Source organism: Podarcis gaigeae (genome assembly GCF_964106915.1).
Source record: "Podarcis gaigeae genome assembly, chromosome: 3".
Classification (NCBI taxonomy): Eukaryota; Metazoa; Chordata; class Lepidosauria; order Squamata; family Lacertidae; genus Podarcis; species Podarcis gaigeae.
In genome coordinates, this window is record NC_139680.1 from 114,211,139 (window position 1) to 114,232,788 (window position 21,650).

The 21,650-nt window shown below is 45.1% G+C and overlaps 2 protein-coding genes across 8 annotated transcripts in view; one reads left to right on the top strand and one right to left on the bottom strand.

Annotated features, from left to right (window-relative positions):
- The window catches only part of SANBR (SANT and BTB domain regulator of CSR), a 35,436-nt gene extending 29,248 nt beyond the window's left edge, over positions 1-6,188 (top strand). For 4 of the 6 annotated variants that reach the window (XM_083733322.1, XM_083733320.1, XM_083733321.1 and 1 more), the window contains 5 exons: positions 256-284; positions 1,785-1,858; positions 2,768-2,856; positions 2,959-3,050; positions 3,764-6,188. In XM_083733322.1, coding sequence (XP_083589448.1) covers positions 256-284; positions 1,785-1,858; positions 2,768-2,856; positions 2,959-3,050; positions 3,764-3,800 — 321 coding nt within the window. In that variant the 3' untranslated portion in view covers positions 3,801-6,188. The remainder of the gene's footprint in view (positions 1-255; positions 285-1,784; positions 1,859-2,767; positions 2,857-2,958; positions 3,051-3,763) is intronic. The other 2 variants (XR_014562753.1, XR_014562754.1) reach the window with 1 other exon arrangement.
- A 5,034-nt stretch (positions 6,189-11,222) lies between these two features.
- The window catches only part of USP34 (ubiquitin specific peptidase 34), a 109,276-nt gene continuing 98,848 nt past the window's right edge, over positions 11,223-21,650 (bottom strand). For both annotated transcript variants that reach the window (XM_083732932.1, XM_083732933.1), the window contains 9 exons: positions 21,482-21,589; positions 20,428-20,532; positions 18,809-18,933; positions 18,197-18,320; positions 17,128-17,207; positions 16,225-16,365; positions 14,448-14,594; positions 13,204-13,363; positions 11,223-12,493 (listed from right to left, as the gene is read on the bottom strand). In XM_083732932.1, coding sequence (XP_083589058.1) covers positions 11,883-12,493; positions 13,204-13,363; positions 14,448-14,594; positions 16,225-16,365; positions 17,128-17,207; positions 18,197-18,320; positions 18,809-18,933; positions 20,428-20,532; positions 21,482-21,589 — 1,601 coding nt within the window. In that variant the 3' untranslated portion in view covers positions 11,223-11,882. The remainder of the gene's footprint in view (positions 12,494-13,203; positions 13,364-14,447; positions 14,595-16,224; positions 16,366-17,127; positions 17,208-18,196; positions 18,321-18,808; positions 18,934-20,427; positions 20,533-21,481; positions 21,590-21,650) is intronic.

Here is a 21,650-nt window from a genome sequence, read left to right on the forward strand (position 1 = left end):
CAGTGGTCTCTCTAGCCACTTTTAGGATTGCTCTGCCTACCCATATATATCTATCTGCCTCCAGAATCTGTTGCAATATGCTAAATTTGACTTTAAAACATTATTTTTTTAAAATTAAAAATGCTTTTATTTTTGCTGTGGACAACTGTGTCTTGAGTAGAATCCTATGCAGTTTGGCAGCTTGAAATTCTAAAGAAGTAACATTGATCTAAGGAATTTAAGCATACAGTCTTTATTCTGCCTTTCTTTTGACAGACTAATTCCAGAGATGCATCTCCTTTTATGTAAGTATTTCGGCTGTATTTTTTTAAAAAAATATTTTTATTAAACAATTTCAGCATAACAAAATATCAATCCACATAATCAATCACATTATTTCACCCCTCCCCCCCCCACCAAGGACTTCCCTCAGCATCCCTCTCTGATTTCTTTGCACATATTGTTCTCTGCATATTATAAAATTGTACATATCCTTGCTTTATCTATCATGTGTTCAACTAATATTTTGGCTGATTTTTAAAGGAAATGCAATTAGAATGCTTAGGCAAATCCATGAAGTGTAAGTGTCTCAGTGGCTATTAACTATGATGGTTAAGCTGAGCCTTCATGTTCAGAGGTGGCGTACCCCTGGACACCAGATGCAATTTAGGTTCGTTCTTCATTCTCCTGAAGATTAAATGGGAATCCAGTGCAGTCAATTCAGCAATGATAAAGAATGCTTTTAGGAAAAGATAATCCCCACTCGGGGACGCGGGTGGCGCTGTGGGTAAAACCTCAGTGCCTAGGACTTGCCCCGCGGCGGGGTGAGCTCCCGTCCTTCGGTCCCAGCTCCTGGCCATCTAGCAGTTCGAAAGCACCCCTAAGTGCAAGTAGATAAATACCGCTTTATAGCGGGAAGGTAAACGGCGTTTCCGTGTGCTGCGCTGGTGCTGGCTTGCCAGAGCAGCTTTGTCATGCTGGCCACGTGACCCGGAAGTGTCTTCGGACAGCGCTGGCTCCTGGCCTCTTAAGTGAGATGAGCGCACAACCCTAGAGTCGGACACGACTGGTCCGTACGGGCAGGGGTACCTTTACCTTTAATCCCCACTCATTGGACTGGTTCACATACAATGCCAAAGCATAGTTCTTGTGCTACAGGTATAAGACTTGCACTCATGTGCTTCTTCCTTCCTTCACATTCTCAGTTAGTTTATTCCTTGTTCAAGAGAAAACCTAAGTCCTGTTTGGGCGTTCGGTCTCCTTAGGTGAAAACAAACATGCAGCAGTGAAAAAGGATGCACTACCAAGCCCTGCGCACCCAAGCATCACTTTTACACTGTTTAGAGCTCCCCATGGGTTTGAGGGTGAAAGTGGGAGAGAGCCCTTCTATCTATGGAGGCTCCCCATTTAGTTTAGAACAGCACACAAGGAGTTTGAATGCCCAGATAGTGTACACCTGAACTGACAAAATGTGGCTGGTGTATCATCTCCAGACCAGAACTACAAGCCAGCTTTCAAACAGTAGTTTGCATTTCTTAGATGCAATGGCAAACTAACTGAACATGTGAGGAGGAAGAGGAGGAGGAGGAGTATGTGAGCACAAGGCTTATTTCTGGCGTGCCAAGCCATGGTTTTGGCATGACGACTGAATGGATGACTTTGCCCCACATTCCAGAGGTCCCTGCAGAAAGCAAGATGTAGTTTCAAGTGAGAGCAGTAAACAATGAACGGTGCCTGACTTTTGAACAAAACAGTGTTGATTGCTTTGGTTTTTGTTTCTCATGGCTTCTCTGCTGTTTAATTAGTGTGAGCATGCAGCAGAATAAGTGGGACGCTTCCAGATCACTTAGATTCAACCAGGATGCTCAGAGAGAGGAAGGTAAGATATACATTCTTCCAAACATTTGCCTGACTTACGTGGTGTAGCAACAGGAAATAAATAAAAGCTTCATTCCACAGCTGCGTGAATATGGATATGTCAGGGTTCCGTGAGAGAGAAATTGTGCCTGTACAGTCATACCTCATGTTACATTTGCTTCATGCTACGTTATTTCAGGTTATGTCGTGCGGTGACCCGGAAGTACTGGAAATAGTTATTTCCGGGTTTCGCCGCTCACACATGCGCAGAAGCCCTAAATTGCGCTTCGCATATGCGGACAAGCACCCAATTGCGCTGTGCACCTGCACAGATACAGCGCTTCAGGTTGTGCTCTTTTCATGTTGCGAACGGGCCTCTGGAACAGCCAGAGGTACCACTGTACTTTCTTTTCTAATGCCAATGGAGCCCTATAGGCCTCATAAAAAGTAACTCTAGGGATATAAACAAGCTGAACTGAACTGCCTCTTGTGCTTTCTCTGACGTGCACAGAATGAACTCCTATGAAAGGAAGCTCCCCAGGTCATGTCACTTCACCCACCTTAACAGAAGAACTTGCTAAACGAGGAACCTCTGAAATTTTGGGATGAAGGGCAGCTTGTGTATGTAGCATATGCGCAACAAACACGCAAACTGCTCTATGGCGGCTGGAAATTGCAGCTTTGTAGTGTTGGGGCAGGGAGGACCTCCCAGCAGCAAAACCCCAGCACCTTACCAGTTTGCATTTCCCAGTGTTATTGGGAGGGGGGCATAATTTTTAAACTGATACAAAGGTAGATGTAGGAGTGACATCTTTGCAAGCGTGATTGGCAGAGGCAATTGTACCTCTTCCCCTTGTTTTGCAACAGTGGTGTCGGCAGGCACAAAAACAGCACTTTCTGATCCTCTGTTGCTATTTCATGTTGCTTGTAGATCAGCGGAGGATGGTCGAAATAACTGGACACCTAATAAAAATGAGGCTGGGGGAGCTTGACCGGACAAAATCGAAAGAGAACAAAGAAGTGAGTCTGGGGTCACCCTTGGTTAGCAAGACTCTACCTCCTAACTTGCCTTTTGGTGCAAGTTGGTTAACACTTTCTTGATTTGTCTATTGCGACTTTCAGTCTGCAGCTGGAATTTATGCAAGACTTGAGGCTCAGATCAGGGCAGCGGCACAGGTCAACACCCGCCAGAACGTCCCAGAAAAAAATATGAGGTAAACCCTTTAATTCAAATGGGGTGGGGAGGAAGAGACGAGAGAAGCAAGGCGTCTTGACAAAATCTTATCAGAATGTTCCTCTGCCAAACCCTTTTTATGAAACGGCAAGCAAGACTTTCCCCTACAATTAGGGTATCTCCACTCTGACACAATATCTCTCCCAGAATGTTCTGTGAACTGCTGCGACTTCATTTAATTTGCAAGACCTGTACCTGATTTAGGGATTTTACTTGAGGGTTCTCTTAGTACCAATATATTCCTTATGCTAATTATGCATTACTTGCTTGCTTTGGTCAGTTCTAAACTTAAAAAGCACACCACCCTAACTGGCAGTTATTTTTATTTTTCTGGTGTTGGTGTTATAATGTTCTAGTCTAGTTAATATCAATACTAAATCACTGATGACAATGTGCAGATGATCAGAAGTCACTGAAGTATCAAACCAGGCATAGGCAAACTCAGCCTTCCAGATGTTTTGAGACTACAATTCCCATCATTCCTGACCACTGGTCCTGGTAGCTAAGGATGATGGGAGTTGTAGTCCCAAAACATCTGGAGGGCCGAGTTTGCCTATGCCTGTATCAAACGAACTGTTCTATAATTGGCAATTAACTGAGTCGGTTACAATCAGTGCTGTGAATAACTTTCAATGGTACCTTTTGTCTGTGTGTGTGTGTGTAAAAAAAACCATGTATTTCTCTTAAATCTAGGATTAAAAGTCGCTTTGGCCAAGGCCGTCCCACGTAGAAACAATTGCACACAAAGCTGTCAGACAGAAGCCAAAGCACTTTTCTGCCTCCTTGGATCGCACTGGACTCCGGAACCTGGGCATGCCTCTTCCTAAAGCTTTCAAGTGACTGAATGCCATGTAAATTATTCTCTTTTTAATGAGTTGTAAATACGCCATTTCTTATATTAAACCAAGTGCATTCCCCCCTTGCCCCCCACCAAGCAATGGTGCACTTATAAACCTACAAAATGAATTTAACACCCTCATTTTGTTGAGGGTCGGAAAGAGTGGTGCTAACAAATTGGGGTTATTTCATATTCACGTGCTACTGGAATTTAGGGAGTGAATCAAGCCTTGGCCTTTTATCGGCGTTCTGTCTGGATACTGTGTGGCTCTTGCTTTTTCTTGCGCTCCACTGGAATGGCTGAGGCGAATCTTGCTTGTGCTGACTTGGCTGTGGGTGGCTCCAAAGAGGTTGACACCTCTTGCCTTTTTAATGTAGCTGAAGTTTACACTGAATAAAGATGGCTAGCTGCTCCTTTCCCTCTGGCAGGAAGCTTCCTGGCATCCAGGGAAGCTGGGCATGTTGGGAGGTGGTTCACACCGAGGCTTCTTTAGTGTTAAAGGACATAGCCATTCCTGGAAAAGGAAGAGCAATTGAGCATGGGAGAGTATCATGGTCTCTGCAATCCATAATCCTTAGTGGGTACAGGTGACTCTTGCTGAGCTTGTCTTGTGTTTGGCTGCAGGGCTGTGCGGATAAACAGAGCAGGGCCAAATATATTTCATGCTATACCTCTGCTTGGGCCATTTTCAGGAGTTGCGCCTAACCTCATAGGTAGCCTACATCTGAGAGAGCGCACATCCAATATTCTGAAGCAAATACAATTGTGCACGTTGATGGATTGGGAAAAGGCTGCTTGCAGGCTGTCCGTTGCACCTGCTGTGGCCCCAGTTGAGAGGGCAGCAGTTCATATGCCAAATAGTCAAGTGCCACTACTTTTTGTTGGATGTAGAGTTACTTTGCATTCTGAGCATGATGCATTCTTTATACCATTTTTATTCCACTTTGTGTTCATCCAAGAGGGTCCTTTATCTGCATTTTGGGACAAGGGGGTTTCCTTCTGTTGTTGCCTGTGTTGTACATTTTGTATGCATACACCTCTTTATACAAATATTTTTTGCAGAGGCATTTGTGCGCAAAGCTCTTGTGTTGTCGGTCTGTTTCTGAACTTGCATTGATCATTCTAGCTGAGTTAAAGAAATGGAATCCATCTTGTAGCAGTTTTTGCAGAGTAGAGGGAAATCCTTTGTTTTCAGTGACAATTCCTTTCTTTAAAAAAAACTGGCAGGAGACAAGAACAAGAACTGGATGTTTCAAACTGTGGTCATGGATCATACTTCCCTTTGCCCCTATTGAGCTATATCTCTCCCACAGCTCAATACCCTTTCAAAATGAACAGTCTTGATTTTTAAGCCACCTTGCCCACTTACTGAATTTGATTACTAAAGCAATGGTCTGGTTTGCATGTCACATTAAACTGAAGTTTTAAAATAAACTATGTTTAAATGTGAACAAAAAGTGTGGAATTGTGAATGTTTTGTTCCCCTTAGCCATGTTACTGAGAATCAAGCCTTGGCCTGGCTTGTCATGTCATGTCATTCAAAACTGGGCTATGGTTTGTTTCTTCAAAAACCACAAGTAGAAGCCCTGGTTTGTTCTTACTAATGGTGGTTTATTTAGGTGAAAGAAACCACAGAACCTGATTCGAATGACACAACAAGGCAGGCCAAGGCTTGTTTCCTGGCAGGAATAATCTACCCATAATTTTGACAGCATGTGCTAGTGCACTGCTCAGTCACATTAAAGCCACCATTTATTTTAACATGGGAACCAGGCGAATGTATGAAAGGAGCCTGAAAGGGTATCTTCTGAACTGGAGCATTAATTTTGTTTTTCCTTGTCATCTGCAATGATGTCTGCTATGCCAACAGTGAAAAAGTACCCAGTGACTCTTAGCTGGCTTCATCTTAAATACATCCAAATACGACTAAGCAAAGCTATGGACAGGAATCTTGGTTTGTGTGTTATGCCACAAAGAGAGAATCTGGTTTCTAGGGTCGGGAGTCCTCACAGTGTATCCATTAAATTATGACGACAACAATAATGGAGTGTCTAGTTCTCATGACTGAGACTTGGAAAGTAAGCTGCTGTCTGTAAACAAGTTGTAGACTAAGTATGATGAATGGTATATTATAGTAATGAACTCAAGGGATTTTTTTTCTTCTCAAAGCTGTGTAAAGAGATGCGCCAAATGTTTGTGCTTAAAGCAACACTTTGTCAGATGTTTAGTGCACACACAAAAAATCCAAATGCGAGTTAATAAAGTTGAAGTAGCATACCATTTTCATCTGATTTATTGTGGGTTCTGTGTACGCTGCCTTCAGTATTTTTCTCCACCCTCTCCTGCCAACTTCCTGATCGTTTGGGCCCAATGCCAGAGGAGCCCCTGCAAAAGTCACAGGTCGATAGCAGGGCACATGGCTTTGCATAGAAAAGGTTCCAGATTCAATTCCAGCAGCAGTTCTGGGGAAGACTTCTGCTTTAGATCCCAGGGAATTACTGCTAGCCACAATAGCCAATATATGGCTAGATGTAAAAAGTAAATGAGCCCTGGACGGTTAGGTCCAGTCAAAGGCAACTCGTGATTTGGTATAAGGCAAATTTGTATTCAGTGTTTTGCTACAGCAGCATAACGTGTTAAAATACCAAGGTTGTTGGTATCATAAATGGATGTGAGCTGATTGAACTCTGTCAAAGATGGAGCGAATGGGTCCCTAGGACCATTGCTGACCGAATTAAGGCAGGAGCCAAAATCATGGTTGCTTTACTAGACTACCAAAAAGATGGGAGGTGCCACTGCTGCTGCCTGATTGCTCACAAGGGCCATAGCAGGAGCTTGCAAGATGCAGGAAGTAGACTAATAGGCATTGCAGGAGTTGAATGGCTTCTGCAGAGCCTTTCCCATAGTAGCAGAGAAGCCAGGTGGTACTGGCCAAATGTCCCTACGTGGCCTAGCTGATGCAGGAGGTAATTTGGATGCCTCTGCATGCCAACTGGGGAAATGGGTAAGCGGTTTTCCCCACTTATGACCAGCACACATCATCACAATCCATCTGTGATGCCACAGAGAAAGTTTGAGAACAAAGCTGAAATTGATCGGCCTGTATAGCCTGCATAAAGGACATTTTGCAATGATTACTTTAACGTTGCTCAGCAAGTGAAAAGCCCAAACGGCATGCATACATTTTGCTAAGAGTCCTGAAACTTAGGAAGGCAGATCTCATGATTCTGTATGTGTGTACATCATGATAAAACATTGAAGTGAAAAAATGCCACTTACTGCAGGCCAACATCCACTATAAGTCAGTTTGACATGCTTTTTGTATTTGTATGTTCTCATGTAACAGAAAAGTCCTATTCAGTTAGTAGCAGGCCTTTCCACCATGTTAGCCATTAACTCATTAAATTCTTACAGCATTGAAACAACTTATTGGTGAATTTAAAAAAATCTGTTTATATTGGCATTATCTCCCAAACTTTGCATTGCATTGGTGATGTGCTTCTGAATATAATAATAATAAATAATAATAAAATTATTATTATTATTATTATTATTATTATTATTATTATTATTATTATTTCTACCCCACCCATCTGACTGGGTTTCCCCAGCTACTCTGGGCAGCTTCCAACAAAATATTAAAATATAATAGTCTATTAAACATTAAAAGCTTCCCTAAACAGGCTGCCTTCAGATGTCTTCTAAAAGTCTGGTAGTAGTATTTCTCTTTGACATCTGGTGGGAGGGCATTCCACAGGGAGGGCGCCACTACCGAGAAGGCCCTCTGCCTGGTTCCCTGTAACTTGGCTTCTCGCAGCGAGGGAACCGCCAGAAGGCCCTTGGCACTGGGCCTCAGTGTCTGGGCAGAATGATGGGGGTGGAGACGCTCCTTCAGGTATACTGGACTGAGGCTGTTTAGGTCTTTCAAGGTCAGCATCAACACTTTGAATTGTGCTTAGAAACATACTGGGAGTCAACATAGGTCTTTCAAGACCAGTGTTATGTAGTCTCGGCAGCCGCTCCCAGTCACCAGTCTAGCAGCCACATTCTGGATTAGTTGTAATTTCCAGGTCAACTTCAAAGGTAGCCCCACATAGAGCGCACTGCAGTAGTCCAAGTGAGAGATAACTAGAGCATGCACCACTCTGGTGAGACAGTCCGCAGGCAGGTAGGGTCTCAACCTGCGTACCAGATGGAGCTGATAAACAGCTGTCCTGGATACAGAATGCATGAAACAGGTTCTACAAAAGGCTTAGTCAAATATAGTTAACTCCTAAATGTACCTATAAGGTGATTCCTGAATGGGTTTTTTAATTATAATATGGTGTGTCATCATAATTACATTCCTATACCACCATTTATTCAAGGATCACAGGACAGTTTAAAATATAAACACATAATACATATAGTAACAAAAACAATTCCCCCCACCCCCTCCCTGATTAGAAGTGCAGAGATTGCTTAATTAGCCAAAGGCCTGGAAGAGGAATGCTTTTCCCTGGTGCCTAAAAATATATGATGAATGTGCCAGATGAGCCTCCCTGGGGAGGCCATTCTACTAACGGGGAGCCACTGCAGAAAAGGGGCATTCTTGTGTCACTGCCCTCTGGATCTCTCGTGAAGGAGGCACACGAAGAAGAGCCTTCAATGATGATCACAGGGTCCAGGCCGTGAAGAGGTGGTCCGTGAGGTGTTGCAGTCCTGAGCTGCTTAAAGCTTTATAGGTCAAGACCAGCACTTTGAATTGAGCCCAGAAACTAACTGGCAGCCAGTGGAGTTGGGCCAGGATCAGTGCAATATGCTCAAATGGTCTTGACCTAGCAACCAACCTGTCCGCTGAATTCTGCACCGGCTGAAGTTTAGAGGCAGTTTGATGTCTAATGCATTGCAGTAATCTAACCTAGGGGTTACCAGAGCAGATAACAGACATTTGGAGCACAGCAGAAGGAAGCTGATAGAAGGCGCTCCACAACACAAAGGCAACCTAAGCCTCAAGCAACAGCAAGATTTCTAGAAGTATCCCCAAGATGCGCATCTGCTCCTTCAGGAGGAGTGTAACCCTATCCAGAGCAGGCAGCCTCCCATCCATCCGGTCTAGGGAACTGCCCACTAACAATACCCATGTCTAAACAGGGCTGAAGGGACGCGGGTGGCGCTGTGGGTTAAACCACAGAGCCTAGGACTTGCCGATCAGAAGGTCGGCGGTTCGAATCCCTACGATGGGCTGAGCTCCCATTGCTCGGTCCCAGCTCCTGCCAACCTAGCAGTTCGAAAGAATGTCAAAGTGCAAGTAGATAAATAGGTACCGCTCCAGCGGGAAGGTAAACGGCGTTTCCGTGTGCTGCTCTGGTTCGCCAGAAGCGGCTTAGTCATGCTGGCCACATGACCCAGAAGCTGTACGCCGGCTCCCTTGGCCAATAAAGCCAGATGAGCTCCACAACCCCAGAGTCAGCCACGACTGGACCTAATGGTCAGGGGTCCCCCTCTTTAAGCAGGGCTGAGCTTCAGTTTGTTGGCTCTCGTCTAGGCTATTGCTGAGGCAAGACAACGTTCCAATGCATCCACTGGCCATCAGACTGGTAAGACACGCAGGGACAGTGGGAGGAACCAGTGGGGAACCACCAAAGAGGGCTCAGAGCCCAGGGAATGGTGGAGGGATGGTGATGGGTGGTCAGATTGAAGAGGCTGGGAAGAGGTGTTGGAAGCTGAAGGGGTAACACGGCTCAGTGAGCTGGGAGAGTCTGGCAGAGAGAGAGCAGAAGCAGAATCCAGTGAGTGGGAGAAGGGAGAGTGAATTCATGGGTTGTGGAGTTTGGAGTTTACAGGGTTAAAACTCCTTGGTGTCCTGTATCTGGGGAGGGGCCTGACGCAGGGCCTTATGTCACAGGCTTTGTCTGAGTTGTCTGTGAGAGTTGCTTTCACTTTTGACTGAAAGAAGCAGGAGAGAGACCATGTGTGCTTTTAGCACGGTTTCCGGAAAGCTCCAATGGAATGAGACTGATTTATGGCTTGTAAATACAGTGGTGCCCCGCAAGACGAACGCCTCACAAGACGAAAAACCCGCTAGACGAAAGGGTTTTCCATTTTGGAGGCGCTTCGCAAAACGAATTTCCCTATGGGCTTGCTTCGCAAGAAGAAAGCCCATAGGGAAATCTCCGGGGACCTCTTTTAAATTCTAGCGTGGGGAGCAAAGCCTTCCCCCCCCCCTCCGGCCTTCAGAAGAGGTCCAGGAAGGCCGGCGGGGGCCGAAAGGCTTTGCTCCCCACCGCCAGCATTTTAAAAGCAGTCCGGGATAGCAGGGAAGCGCTTCCCGCTATCCCGGATGGCTTTTGAAGGCAGGCAGGGGGGGAGCAAAGACTTCCCCCCCCCGGCCTTCAGAAGAGGTCCAGGACCTCTTCTGAAGGCGGGCGGGGGGCAAAAGTCTTTGTCCCCCCTGCCTGCCTTCCCGGGGGCTTTTAAATCGCCCCGGGACAGCGGAGAAGTCTCCGCTGTCCTGGGAAGGCAGGCGGGGGGGGGGGGGGAAACAAAGACTTTCGCCCCCCGCCGGCCTTCAGAAGAGGTCGGGGGACAGACTGTCCCCGGACCTGGTCTGAAGGCGGTTTCCATAGGAACGCATTAATTGATTTTTAATGCATTCCTATGGGAAACCGTGCTTCGCAAGACGAAAAACTCGCAAGACGAAAAGACTTGCGGAACGAATTAATTTCGTCTTGCGAGGCACCACTGTAAACGCTTTTAGGGATAGCAACGAACTGTCTCTGGACTTGATTTATCCCTCTATCTCACACGGACGGCAGGACCGCTGCAACTCTGTTTTCCTGCCCAGGTCAGCCTCAAGCCTCAAGCAGAGCTGCGCAGGGGAAGCGCTGACTGGACGACAGGAGTTAATGCCCAAAATGGGTGCCCCCTCCCTCTTACTCCCAGAACCAGGAGAAGTGTAAAACAGGAAAAGCAAAGACAGGTTGCAAGTGGACACAGAGTGACTGCTTGCAAGAAAGCCTGGGGAGGAGGCAACATAAGAAAGTTGGGGAGCAGGGGCTTTTAGTCTCTGCAAATGGTTTCATGGAGTAGGACCTACGGGGCATAAGCTGCTGTGCTCATTAGGCCTGAAACCCAGCCAAGTCTCTGAAGATAGGTAGGTCAGACAATCTGGAGGAGGGGGCACATGCAGCATATGAACAATAAATAAGAACTGGGTCCAATTTATCATATCCCAGACTAGTTCCGAGTCATCCAGGTGAGGCTCTTAGCTTGCAGCTTTGGTAAAAAATAAATAAAACTGGAGCACTGAGGCAACATATATAAAAACGAATGAAAAGTCGTCACAATCAGTTTAATGAAGTGCACAGAATAGCAATCGGTCATGTCAATAAAAATAAAACAATTAATTTTACATCAAGTGTGCTTTATTTCCTCCACAGGTATTCTGTTAAATAAAGCACCATATATATATATATATATTTATATATATACTGTCAGGCCACAGCTAGAGGATTCTTTACAGAATCAAATTTCTTGTGGTTGTTTAGTATACAAGTAAACTTAATTTTGATAATAAAAACCACAGCGATTGGAGGCAATTTGCCTCTATTGTAAGGTACAAAACTGGCACAGAGGACACCATATTATACACAGTAAAAATGCCATCAGTTTAAATTACATCGTACAGAGTGAGGAGACCCTGTTCTCCCAGACAGCCATATTAAATGAAAGCCACTACAGTGAACTTTGAATTACATAAAACATATTCATTATCTGATTGCCCTTTAAGAAAGTGTACGGTAGATGCTATTTTTTTTCCTTTTTAATCTGGAGTTCTGCCTGACCAAGAATTAAGCATATAAATTTAATCTTGCAATTCAAGCAGAAAGCACTGGACAACCTGAAGCACAAAACAGAAATAAGCAAAACTTATACAAACAGCATTTTTGAAGGGGGGAAAAAGACTTTAAAAGCAGACATGCTCCTCTATTGTCAAGAAGCAGCTTGGTTTCCTTTGCCAGATATCCTCGAAACCACATGAATCGTAGACTCAATGGTCCTGCAAAGGATGTCTAAAATGTCTTGCTGCTGCTGCATGTGACTCAAGAGTCCTCTGGAATGGCTGCAACTGAGCGACAAGCCAGACTCGGGGTCCTGCGAGGCTTGACCTTCACAATTCTTCAAATCTGTGAGGTCAGACAGAACAGCAGAAATGGATGTGGAGGGGAACTCTGCGTCATCCTCAACTATGTTGGAATCCTTTGAGCTCGGCAGCTCTTTCAGCTCTTTACATTCTTCAAACCTACCACTGCCTGGCTGCTCCTCCCCATGCTGCGATGACCGGGCAGCTAGCATCATGTCTTCCGAGAACGAAGACGGAACTTCCATCCGGTACTCTTTAACGGAGCTGTTTTCCGGGGAGGGCAGGTCCTGCTCCGTGCCCGGGTCAATGATGGAGGAGTCTCTTGTCTCATTATCTGAGGTGCTAGTTGGAGTCAAGGCCTCCCTAGGTTCAGTTTTCAGATCACTGATGCAACTGTCTACTGTGTGCTCCTCGTCGCTGCTAACCCGTCTTCTTTTTACTGGAGTAGCTCCTTCATCATCTAGAAGGTCGAAATACAGTATGCTGTAATATACACATCTGATTTGCTCCATAGCAAACTTTTGGCACTCGGGGCAAAGGCACTTTTCCCCTGAGCTATGGTTCGATCTTAGATTCAACAAGAGTCAAAAATTGTCTTCACCAGCTACTGGGCAATGCTTGCAACTAAAAGATAGCTCAGCTAGTCACCCACGTTTGGCTCAGGATCTGTCCAGCAACTGATATCCCTTGGCAAGAAAACAAACAAACTGGCTGCCCTTGGGTTAGGAAATGGGACTGTGCTTTCTAAGGAATCATCCAGCCTCCTGGGTATAGTATTGCCTATTGTGAAGGCGTCTCGCTGCACCTGTAACATCTTTACCCAGGAGGATGTCATTACTCATATCCTGGATGTGTTTATGGCCAATATATGGGTATCCAAGTCAGAGTGGGAGATACATCCAACATGACGCATGCTATGGCTTGATTTGGACACAGCTTCCGCTTACCTGTGTAGCAACATCAAAGTGCTCCAGTTTTACACCTGCTTAACCCAGTTAGCTGCTTAAAGGGGGGAGGTGCTTGGCATTTCAGGGACACCAGTAAGAACATTGGGCAAAGGGGCAGCAAGTAATCAATATAAAGGGAGTTAGTGAAATTTGAAAATGCAGTTAAGAGAAGCCAAATCAGCATCTAGAGGGGTGGGGAGTCAAGGACCACTCCAGAACAAACCTTTAGTTTTTCTTTCTTTGGCTTCTTGCTCCTGCAGCGAGTTCTTCTGTTGTTGGCAAGTCCTGCATTTGTTTAACAGTTCTTGCAGTGTTGGAATTAGGGCAGCATTCAGCTGTTTGGGGGTGTGCACGGAAAGCAGCAAAGTGAGGGCTCGAAGGTCCTGGAAAAGAAAATCCAGAAAAAAACACTTACTTAATGAAGATCCAGTTCTTAACTCTGAAAGATCTGACGTGGGAACACTGAAATGCTGCTGAAAGGATGTCTGCATCCCGGCAGAACGGACACCTGAATCATTTTATACTATGACAATTTTAAACAAGCAACTTATGCTCAGATAAAGAACTTAATAGGATGCCATGAGAGAGGACAGGCCATACTGACCACACAGTTTTATTAGGGCTCCAATGTTCAATCAAATTAAAAACAAATGTTTAAGCAATTAATAAGGTGCCCTGGCTAAACAGGCACATTTCATTTTTAAAAAATTTGGAAGATAAATATATAAAACACAGCATCTTAAAAGAGGCACCCTCACCTCCAAGCATGATGTGTGCTATCACATATGCACACATGAATGATTTGAATGGACACCAAATATGCTCACTGCTTCACTTTTTTTTTTACCCATATGAAAATGTTTGCTAACTGAATCAATGGCTTAATCAATTAAAGCCTGCACAATTATCACCAACCAGAACAATCTGAATGTCTACACAGGACTCACTGAGGGGTACTTGCACACATTAATTACTTCTAGCTACACGTCCTGCCTTCCATATCTAAATTTTGCCAGTGAAGTCACAGCTCTGGTTCAGAAGTAACAGTATTAGCCCAATTAAACCATGGTTTCTCAAACTATCTTGTATACCTTCTTGTGTTCCCTTGTGTGCCTGATTTTGGCGCCTCCATTTCTGCTCACTAAACCGCAATATCCCACTAGGTCTGAACTGAGAAAGTAGTGGTTTAATTGCTGATTACAATTCAGGACATGAGACCAGCATCAATCCTGGTACAACTCCATGTGCCATTCTTTTTCCAACTTGGAATACTGAGAGCAATTTCTCCTGCCCATCTCAAAAAGAATATAGCAGACCAAGAGACTGTATAAAGGTATTTTTTTAAACAACAACAACAGCAACTCAGTTATGACTTTTGGATATATACACTGAAGGCACAGCAGAATGAAAATAAACCTCTGATATTTATTTTAAGCCAAAAGGGAAGGGGGAAGAGAGGTAACTTACCCCATTTAAAGTGGAGCTTGCTTTAAAAATTTCAACTCGCTGATTGGCGAAATCTGATTCTAAGCTCTGATACTGGTTGATCAGATTTGTAACCAAATTATTGATTACTCCAGCACAATTTGCTTCAGAAAAAACCTGCCCTTGCACCTGTAAAAAAAATCAAGCAAGATTTTTAAGCTTGGCTCATGAGGCACAATTGATTCAAGTGATCACAGTGCTGCTGTCGACACAGCTATGGTGTGCTTTGATATTCCTTCATTGCCGAGGGTTGGACTCTATAACCCCCAGGCTCCCTTCCAACTCTACAATTCTATGATTCTGTGACTTATTTCAATTGGTCAGTGAACTGCAGAAGTAGCAGCCATCTGTGTATTCTGTCCTCACGTTCGCTAGGAAGTGTGTGGATTTTCTTCCTTAGATAATACGAAACACCTTTCATCCCACTCCCTACTGAACAAACTCAGCAGAAGCTCTATCCTTTGAGCAAGGTGATTTGTAAAGTAAAAGTAGGCTCCGCCTCAACAAACATTCTACCTACAGTCTAGGAGTCCACCCAGCAACTTACAGCTGAGTGTTCCTTTTCTTCAATCACACCAAGCCTATGTGTAGTTCTAATTCAGTGGTTTTCAACCAGCATGCTGTGGCACCCTGGGGTGCCTTGAATGACAGGAGTGCCACGGACAACACTGGCCTGTCCCTCTTTCCTTCCCTTCCTCCTCTGACGCCCTCTCATCTCAGCCTCCCAAAGACTTGCACGACTGTGACGTTAACATATGAGAGTGCTGGAGGTGAAATAGTTAAACAGGTTACCCAATCAGGACCCAGGGGGTGGAATCCGAGGGACTATAAAACCAGCTCTGGGAGGGGCAAAGGGAGGAGTTCTGTTGGGAGTTGGGTGGTTGGTTGGAGTGGGAGTAAATCGGGATAGAGTTTGTGGGTAGGTTGAGTTAGTATAGCGAAATAAGCTGAGTCAGGAACAGGCTAGGAAGACAAGTAAATATCTGAGAGGTGGTTTAGTGAGTGAGAGCAGGTAGCGGACGTTATAGGTCTGTATAGGCACCCCATGGATGTAACTGACTGATACAGTTTATGAAACCAAACGCTGGTTAATTGCAATAAATAAACAGAAGTTTATGTTCCAATTTAACCCTGACTGGACTCAGTATTTATTGTACCAGGTGGGGCAGCGAGAAATAAAGTGTTATTTCTCTGGCAGCGAGAAATAAAGTGGTGGCACAGGGATTAATAGACGGTGAAATGTCTGGGAACCCTGTGTGATTGGGGGCCCTTCCTCCTCTGATGCCCTCTCATCTCAGCCCTCTCATCTGAGCCTCCCAAAGACTTGCATGACTGTTTGTTGCAGCAGCAGCAGCAGCAGCAGCCCTGGCTACAATCCCCCCAGGCAAATGGTGCCTCTGGGGCTGGCCAGAGGGTACTTCCCAGGCCCCTGTGGGGCAGTGTGAGGAGGCACCTCTCTTTAGGCCAGGGGAAGGGGCAGCGGCAGCAACTGCCCAGAGGACTCCCAAGGAGAGGGGAGAGGAGGCTGAGGGAACGCTCCACAAGGCAGGGTGTTTGAAAAGGGGTGTGAGGCTGCCAGCTCCGCAGCCAAGGGGTGACGTAACTGGGCTCCTGAGCCCCACAGGGGTGCCACAAAAAGTAGTTGGTCAAGAGACCCGTGAACACAAAAAAGCTTGAAAACCTCTGGTCTAATTAATCTGAGTCAAAGCTTTGTGAGGGTGCCCTGAGCAACTCACACACAGATGCCTGATGGACATACCTTGAGAAGAAAATGCGTTAAGAAAGTGTACACAACGTTGTTATTGAGAAAGGTCCTTTCGTCCATGAGGATGCATTTAATGTATTCTGCAAACACAGGGTCCTCGCACAGGAGCTTGATGCAGTTCTTTGACATGGCAGACTGAAGGAAGAAAGAAAAGGAAGGCTGCAGTCTTTTGCACACATGCACCAGACAACACTTATTCACTCCAGCAGGGCTTGCGAAGGCAGCTTAGCAGAGAAGTGCTGCACAAAGTTGCCACGGTTCCTCAGCACTTGCAGGCTGCTGTACCAAGCACAAGGTGTTTGCACAGGAAATAGCAGCACCTGCTGGACTGCTTATAGCTAGAGCTACATTGGTTCACAGTGGGACGTGGGTGGCGCTGTGGGTTAAACCACAGAGACTAGGGCTTGCTGATCAGAAGGTTGGCGGTTCGAATCCCCGCGACAGGGTGAGCTCCTGTTGCTCAGTCCCTGCTCCTGCCAAACTAGCAGTTCGAAAGCACATCAAAGTGCAAGTAGATAAATAGGTACCACTTTGGCGGGAAGGTAAACGGCGTTTCCGTGCGCTGCTCTGGTTCTCCAGAAGCAGCTTAGTCATGCTGGCCACATAACCCAGAAGCTGTACGCTGGCTCCCTCGGCCAATAAAGCCATAACTGGACCTAATGGTCAGGGGTCCCTTTACCTTTACCTTACATTGGTTCTCATGTGGTAAACGGGAAGCTGGTCTTATGCAAAGGTCAGACTCTCTAGCCACCTAGCCCAATGGTGTCCCTCCAACTGGCAGCAGCTCCCAAGAGTCTCAGGCAGGTAGAGGTCTTTCACAACATCTGCTACCACAGATCATTTTAAGTAAAGATTGTCAAGGACTGAGAGCAGCTTGAGAAGCACACAACATTTTACCTGAGTCTGGCAAAGCTCAGTCCAAAGTTTGGGAAACAAAGCTAGATGAAGAGGCAAGCCTTCGTATGCAACAAGGACACCTACAATTTGGAAAGAGAAGCAGCAGTAATTTCAGCGGGTTGGAACATTCTCCGAAGGTTTAAAACATTTTAATACAGATCATGATAAATGATCAGCAATATACAAAAAAATTATACGGGCTCCCTCTTTACTGTCCTTCCACTGGCTGTTTTATTCTGACAGGATTGGGGGAACTGGCTGTTTTTAAGGAAAGAGCATTCATTCATTCATTGAATTTATATACTGTCCTATACCCAGAGACCTCAGGGCGGTTCACAGAATAAAATCAAAATATAAAATCACAAAATACATAATAAAAATAAAAACAATAACCCAACAACCCCCCAAAAACACATTTTAAAAGGGCTGTGCTGTTTTTACTATCTGTATGTTCATAGATTTGCTTTTACACTATATAGCTTTAATTCTATAATACCTTAACTACTTCTTAACCATCGTTGTTTATAGATTTTTAGCTTTTTTATTTTATCCACGTTATTTGAATTTTTGTAAGCTGCACTGAGTCCCAGTTTGGGGAAAGGGTGGAATATAAATAAAATTAATTAATTAATTAAACAAACAAACAAACAAACAAACAAACAAACAAACAAACAAACAAAGATTTTTCCTTCCTAGCCTGAACTTCAGGAAGGAAAAATCTCTCCTTTTGTTTGTTATTTAATTAATTTTCTGCACTGCTTTCACTGCTATTTAAGGCTAGGTCTTAATGGGCTGGCAGTGTAACAGGGTCTCTCTCTCTCCCATGAGCCTGGTCAGCAGTTCCAATGGTCAGGCACAATGAGACTTGTAGCCCTGCAACTCCTGGAAGGCTATGGACTCCCAATCCTCCACCCAGAGCCTTACAATGAAAGATTTGCTCAATGAAATGCTCAGGTACACTTGAAAAGGAAAGGCTGTAAATACGCTATTGCATTTAGTCTCTTGTTTAAGCAACAGCTGCCACCGAGTGCTGAGATTCTTTAGGGAGAAGCGTCACTTCTGTACTTACTCATCTTTACTAAGGTCTCTGTGAACTTCTCACAATTGATGGCAACTCGGCACAGCAGATGGATGAACTGATGATACGAGAAAAAGTAATCTAGCAGCATGCGGTCATAAACTTCATCTTTGCCCTGAAGATGTAAGGGAAACGGGTTTATTGCCGCGTGGTTTCAAAAGAGGCCTCGACGCGGAGTGAAGTGGAAAAGCAAGTAACTGGCGAATGTCTCTGTGCATGGATCTGAACTTAACCCTTCCCCTGCCCACGACTTGCCCACTCCTCCCAAGCCACCCTCAACTATTGCACAAAGTTTAAACGTATTTGGAATCCTGTGTGTGTATGTGAAAGAAAGATTTGGAGAACGGATGCGACGGGTGAGGAAAAATTAAGTATTCTCCACCCTGCTTCTAAAAGCAGTTTCCTTCATTAACACACCACCACAGCCATTGAACCCATTCCTTCAAAACTAGTTGCCAGCATTTTGTAACATGCACAGCATTTAACAGCAGTCTTCAGCACCAGTGGTGAGTGAAGTCCACAGCTTCCAAGGCACAGCAGTCTTGGAGCCTCGCTCAACCCCACCAGGAATCCCGACGAGAAGCCCTTCCCCAACATATGTACCTTGCTGGCTTCAACCATAGTAGGCAAGAGGCACATATTAAGCTCAGGGCGAGGTGGGCGGATGTTACTTTTGCCTCCTATCAATTTCAAATTTTCACGGCATGGGAAGTAAGGACCAAGAGACACTGAAACAGAAATGAGAGAACAAAAACAGGCATTTAATCTCTGCAGCTTGACACTTAAAAGTAACTAGTAATATTCTTAAAAACAAGAAAAATAAAAATGTTTGTGTGTGTGTGTGTGTGTGTGTGTGTGTGTACACACAAGATCCAGACTCAGTATTTAGTATTTTTAGCACTTTCCTTGTTATAGCATCCCAACCTGAGGCTGGAACCAGAAGGTCAGAGGCAAACAGGAAGCTTCCAAGTCTTAGACTGATGGGAAAGGGGTGCAGAAGTTTGTCACTTTGGTTGCTTTTCATTTGCAATCCCTCCCCACCAGCTGTTTGCAACCACTTGACTGGGAAACCTGCTCTTGAAGGCAGGCTGGGAGAAAGCGACAGGATTAAGCACCTCCCTCGCATGTTCTTTCCCATCCAGGCAAATGCAACGTGAGAGGCAAGTGCAGAACATGGGATCCCTCGCTTGCTACCAAACATCTTAGTGCCCCCACCTTGAGATCTTTGCACCACCTGCCACAGTACTGGCTATTTCCAAAGCCCATTTCACTTGCTTGCTAGAACAGTCACCCTGCCTGCCTGCCCAATCCTTGCTGCTTTTTGACACTGTGGACTCTTTCCCAAAACCTTACTTGTTCTGCAGAAACTTTCCTTAAAACTTCCCATCACCACCTCCTCGAGTGCAACCCAACTGCAATGATTCCCATCAACATGTAGCCATGTTACCAATACCATTTATTGGCAGGTTTATAATTTACCCAATTGTTATCCAAGCTCCTTGGAACGGGAGCCTGCGTGATGACAAGTGGTGGTCATGGGCAAGCACTTGGGCTTAGATATCGACCTGCCATCTCACCCTCATTTATTCCCAGGCGATTCCTGCTCTTTATTACTACCCCTCCTTTATGTTCTGATGCTGTGATGAACATTTATTTTCATTCAAAAGGTTTTAACCTGCTTTTTCAGGGCAAATTGCCCTCAAAAGGTTGCTTTCGAGACTCTAAAGACACAATCCAGTTACAAAACTGACATTCACCCCAATCACCAAATAAAGGGTCATTGGGGTTTTTTTAAACTACAGCACAGTTCAGCCAAACACAGCTATTAATTAAGGATGTCTTCAGAGGTGGGTTTTTTAAAAAGACCTGCAATGATGAAGCTGTATATCTCTCCACAGGAATGGAGTTCCAAAGGCATGGGGCTACCACTGAGAAAGCCCTAGGCCTAGTACCTGCCCACCTAATAGGTATTATGTACAAAGCTGCTCTGCTTTCTTTTTTTAATCATACTATTCCTTATGTCTTCTCCCCCTGTTGATAAAGTCAGCCCAATGAAAGTATGCCTGAAATTACTTAAATAAGCCATATCCCTTGAGAACCCCTCACCTTCCTGGGCTGTCTTGGGGGAATTCTGAAATCTCAGAACAATTGAATCCTGCAACAAAATCCTGGACTAGACACACAAACCGTTAACAACAGGTCTTTTCAACCAAAACACGTACTTGGGATGTTGCTGTGGTGGTATGTGCAATGGTTGTGCTGCAGAAATGGAACCAGAGTGTGCAGGAAATCGTGAGGGCTTAAGAGCACCAGCTCCTTGAGGACATCTGCAAAGAAAACATTGGTTTTGCATTTTTCTCAAGATATAGGTCAACCGCTCACTTGACAAAAGTGAAATACCCGGGATAAATCTTCTATTTTAGCAAAAGGTTCAAAGAGGGTTTAAGTTGGGACACCAAGCAGGATAGGGTGGTTTCGCTTACAAGTTGGTAAGTTGAAGGATCCAACCCTGTGCTGCTCTGCAAGCAGCTTTCCTGAAAGAAAGCGGCAGCTGTTGAGAGAAGGCATTGCTCCTGCAGGGCAGGGCATCAGGCTGAAAGGAGAACCACTGAGTTGGGCCTAACTCCTCCTGACGAGATGCAGCTGCCAGTCAAGTAGAGCTTGTCCTGTTCATATGGTTCTCCTGCCCAATGCCCCTGCCTCCTGACAGCCACGGATGATCAGGCCATCCAACCCGAATCACAGTGATCCGTGGCTGTCTGTACCCAACTCACCCAATGCCCACGTCCCTCTCCAGATATGCCTGGTTTGGCCAAATCCAATGCACAGTTCCAGTAGCTACCACAGCTAATCTGTGTGATGCTCTTTGGATGGTAGAAATTACAGGCATGCGTGTTTGGAAAAACCTAGGTGTTTAACTGAGCCGGATCCCTCTCCTCCCCACATCCACCAATCATTTCAGGCTGAATGCATGTCTCACTGAAGAGACTAAGGGAGAAGGGAAGTATGAACTGGGCTTTAAAACGGGGATGTGAGGGCAGCACGTGTGAAACCCGCACCTGGAGATGGATGGGGGCCTTGTTGGCAGCCTTTGATGTTTTTCTACAAGAGGGTCTCGACCATCAAGCCCCTCTACTCTGAAATGCCCCCTCCTTGTATGTTCTATGCATGCATGTGGGCACCCAGCTTTAGAAAAAAGACAGATTAATAGAAAGCTTTCCTAAATGTTAACTGTTCATCAAACCTTTGGGCGGCGCTAATCCAAATATACCTTACCTATACAAGTGTTTCTAAGTTCCGGGGGGCTGTATGAATTTAGCAAAGTTAAAAGTTTGTGGGCAAATTCTATTCGCTCCTGCCACTGGATCAGTGCTTGTTTCACATCTGCAAATACAAGAACATGGTTTGGTCATTCGACCGCTATAAATCGTTGAATTATACTGGC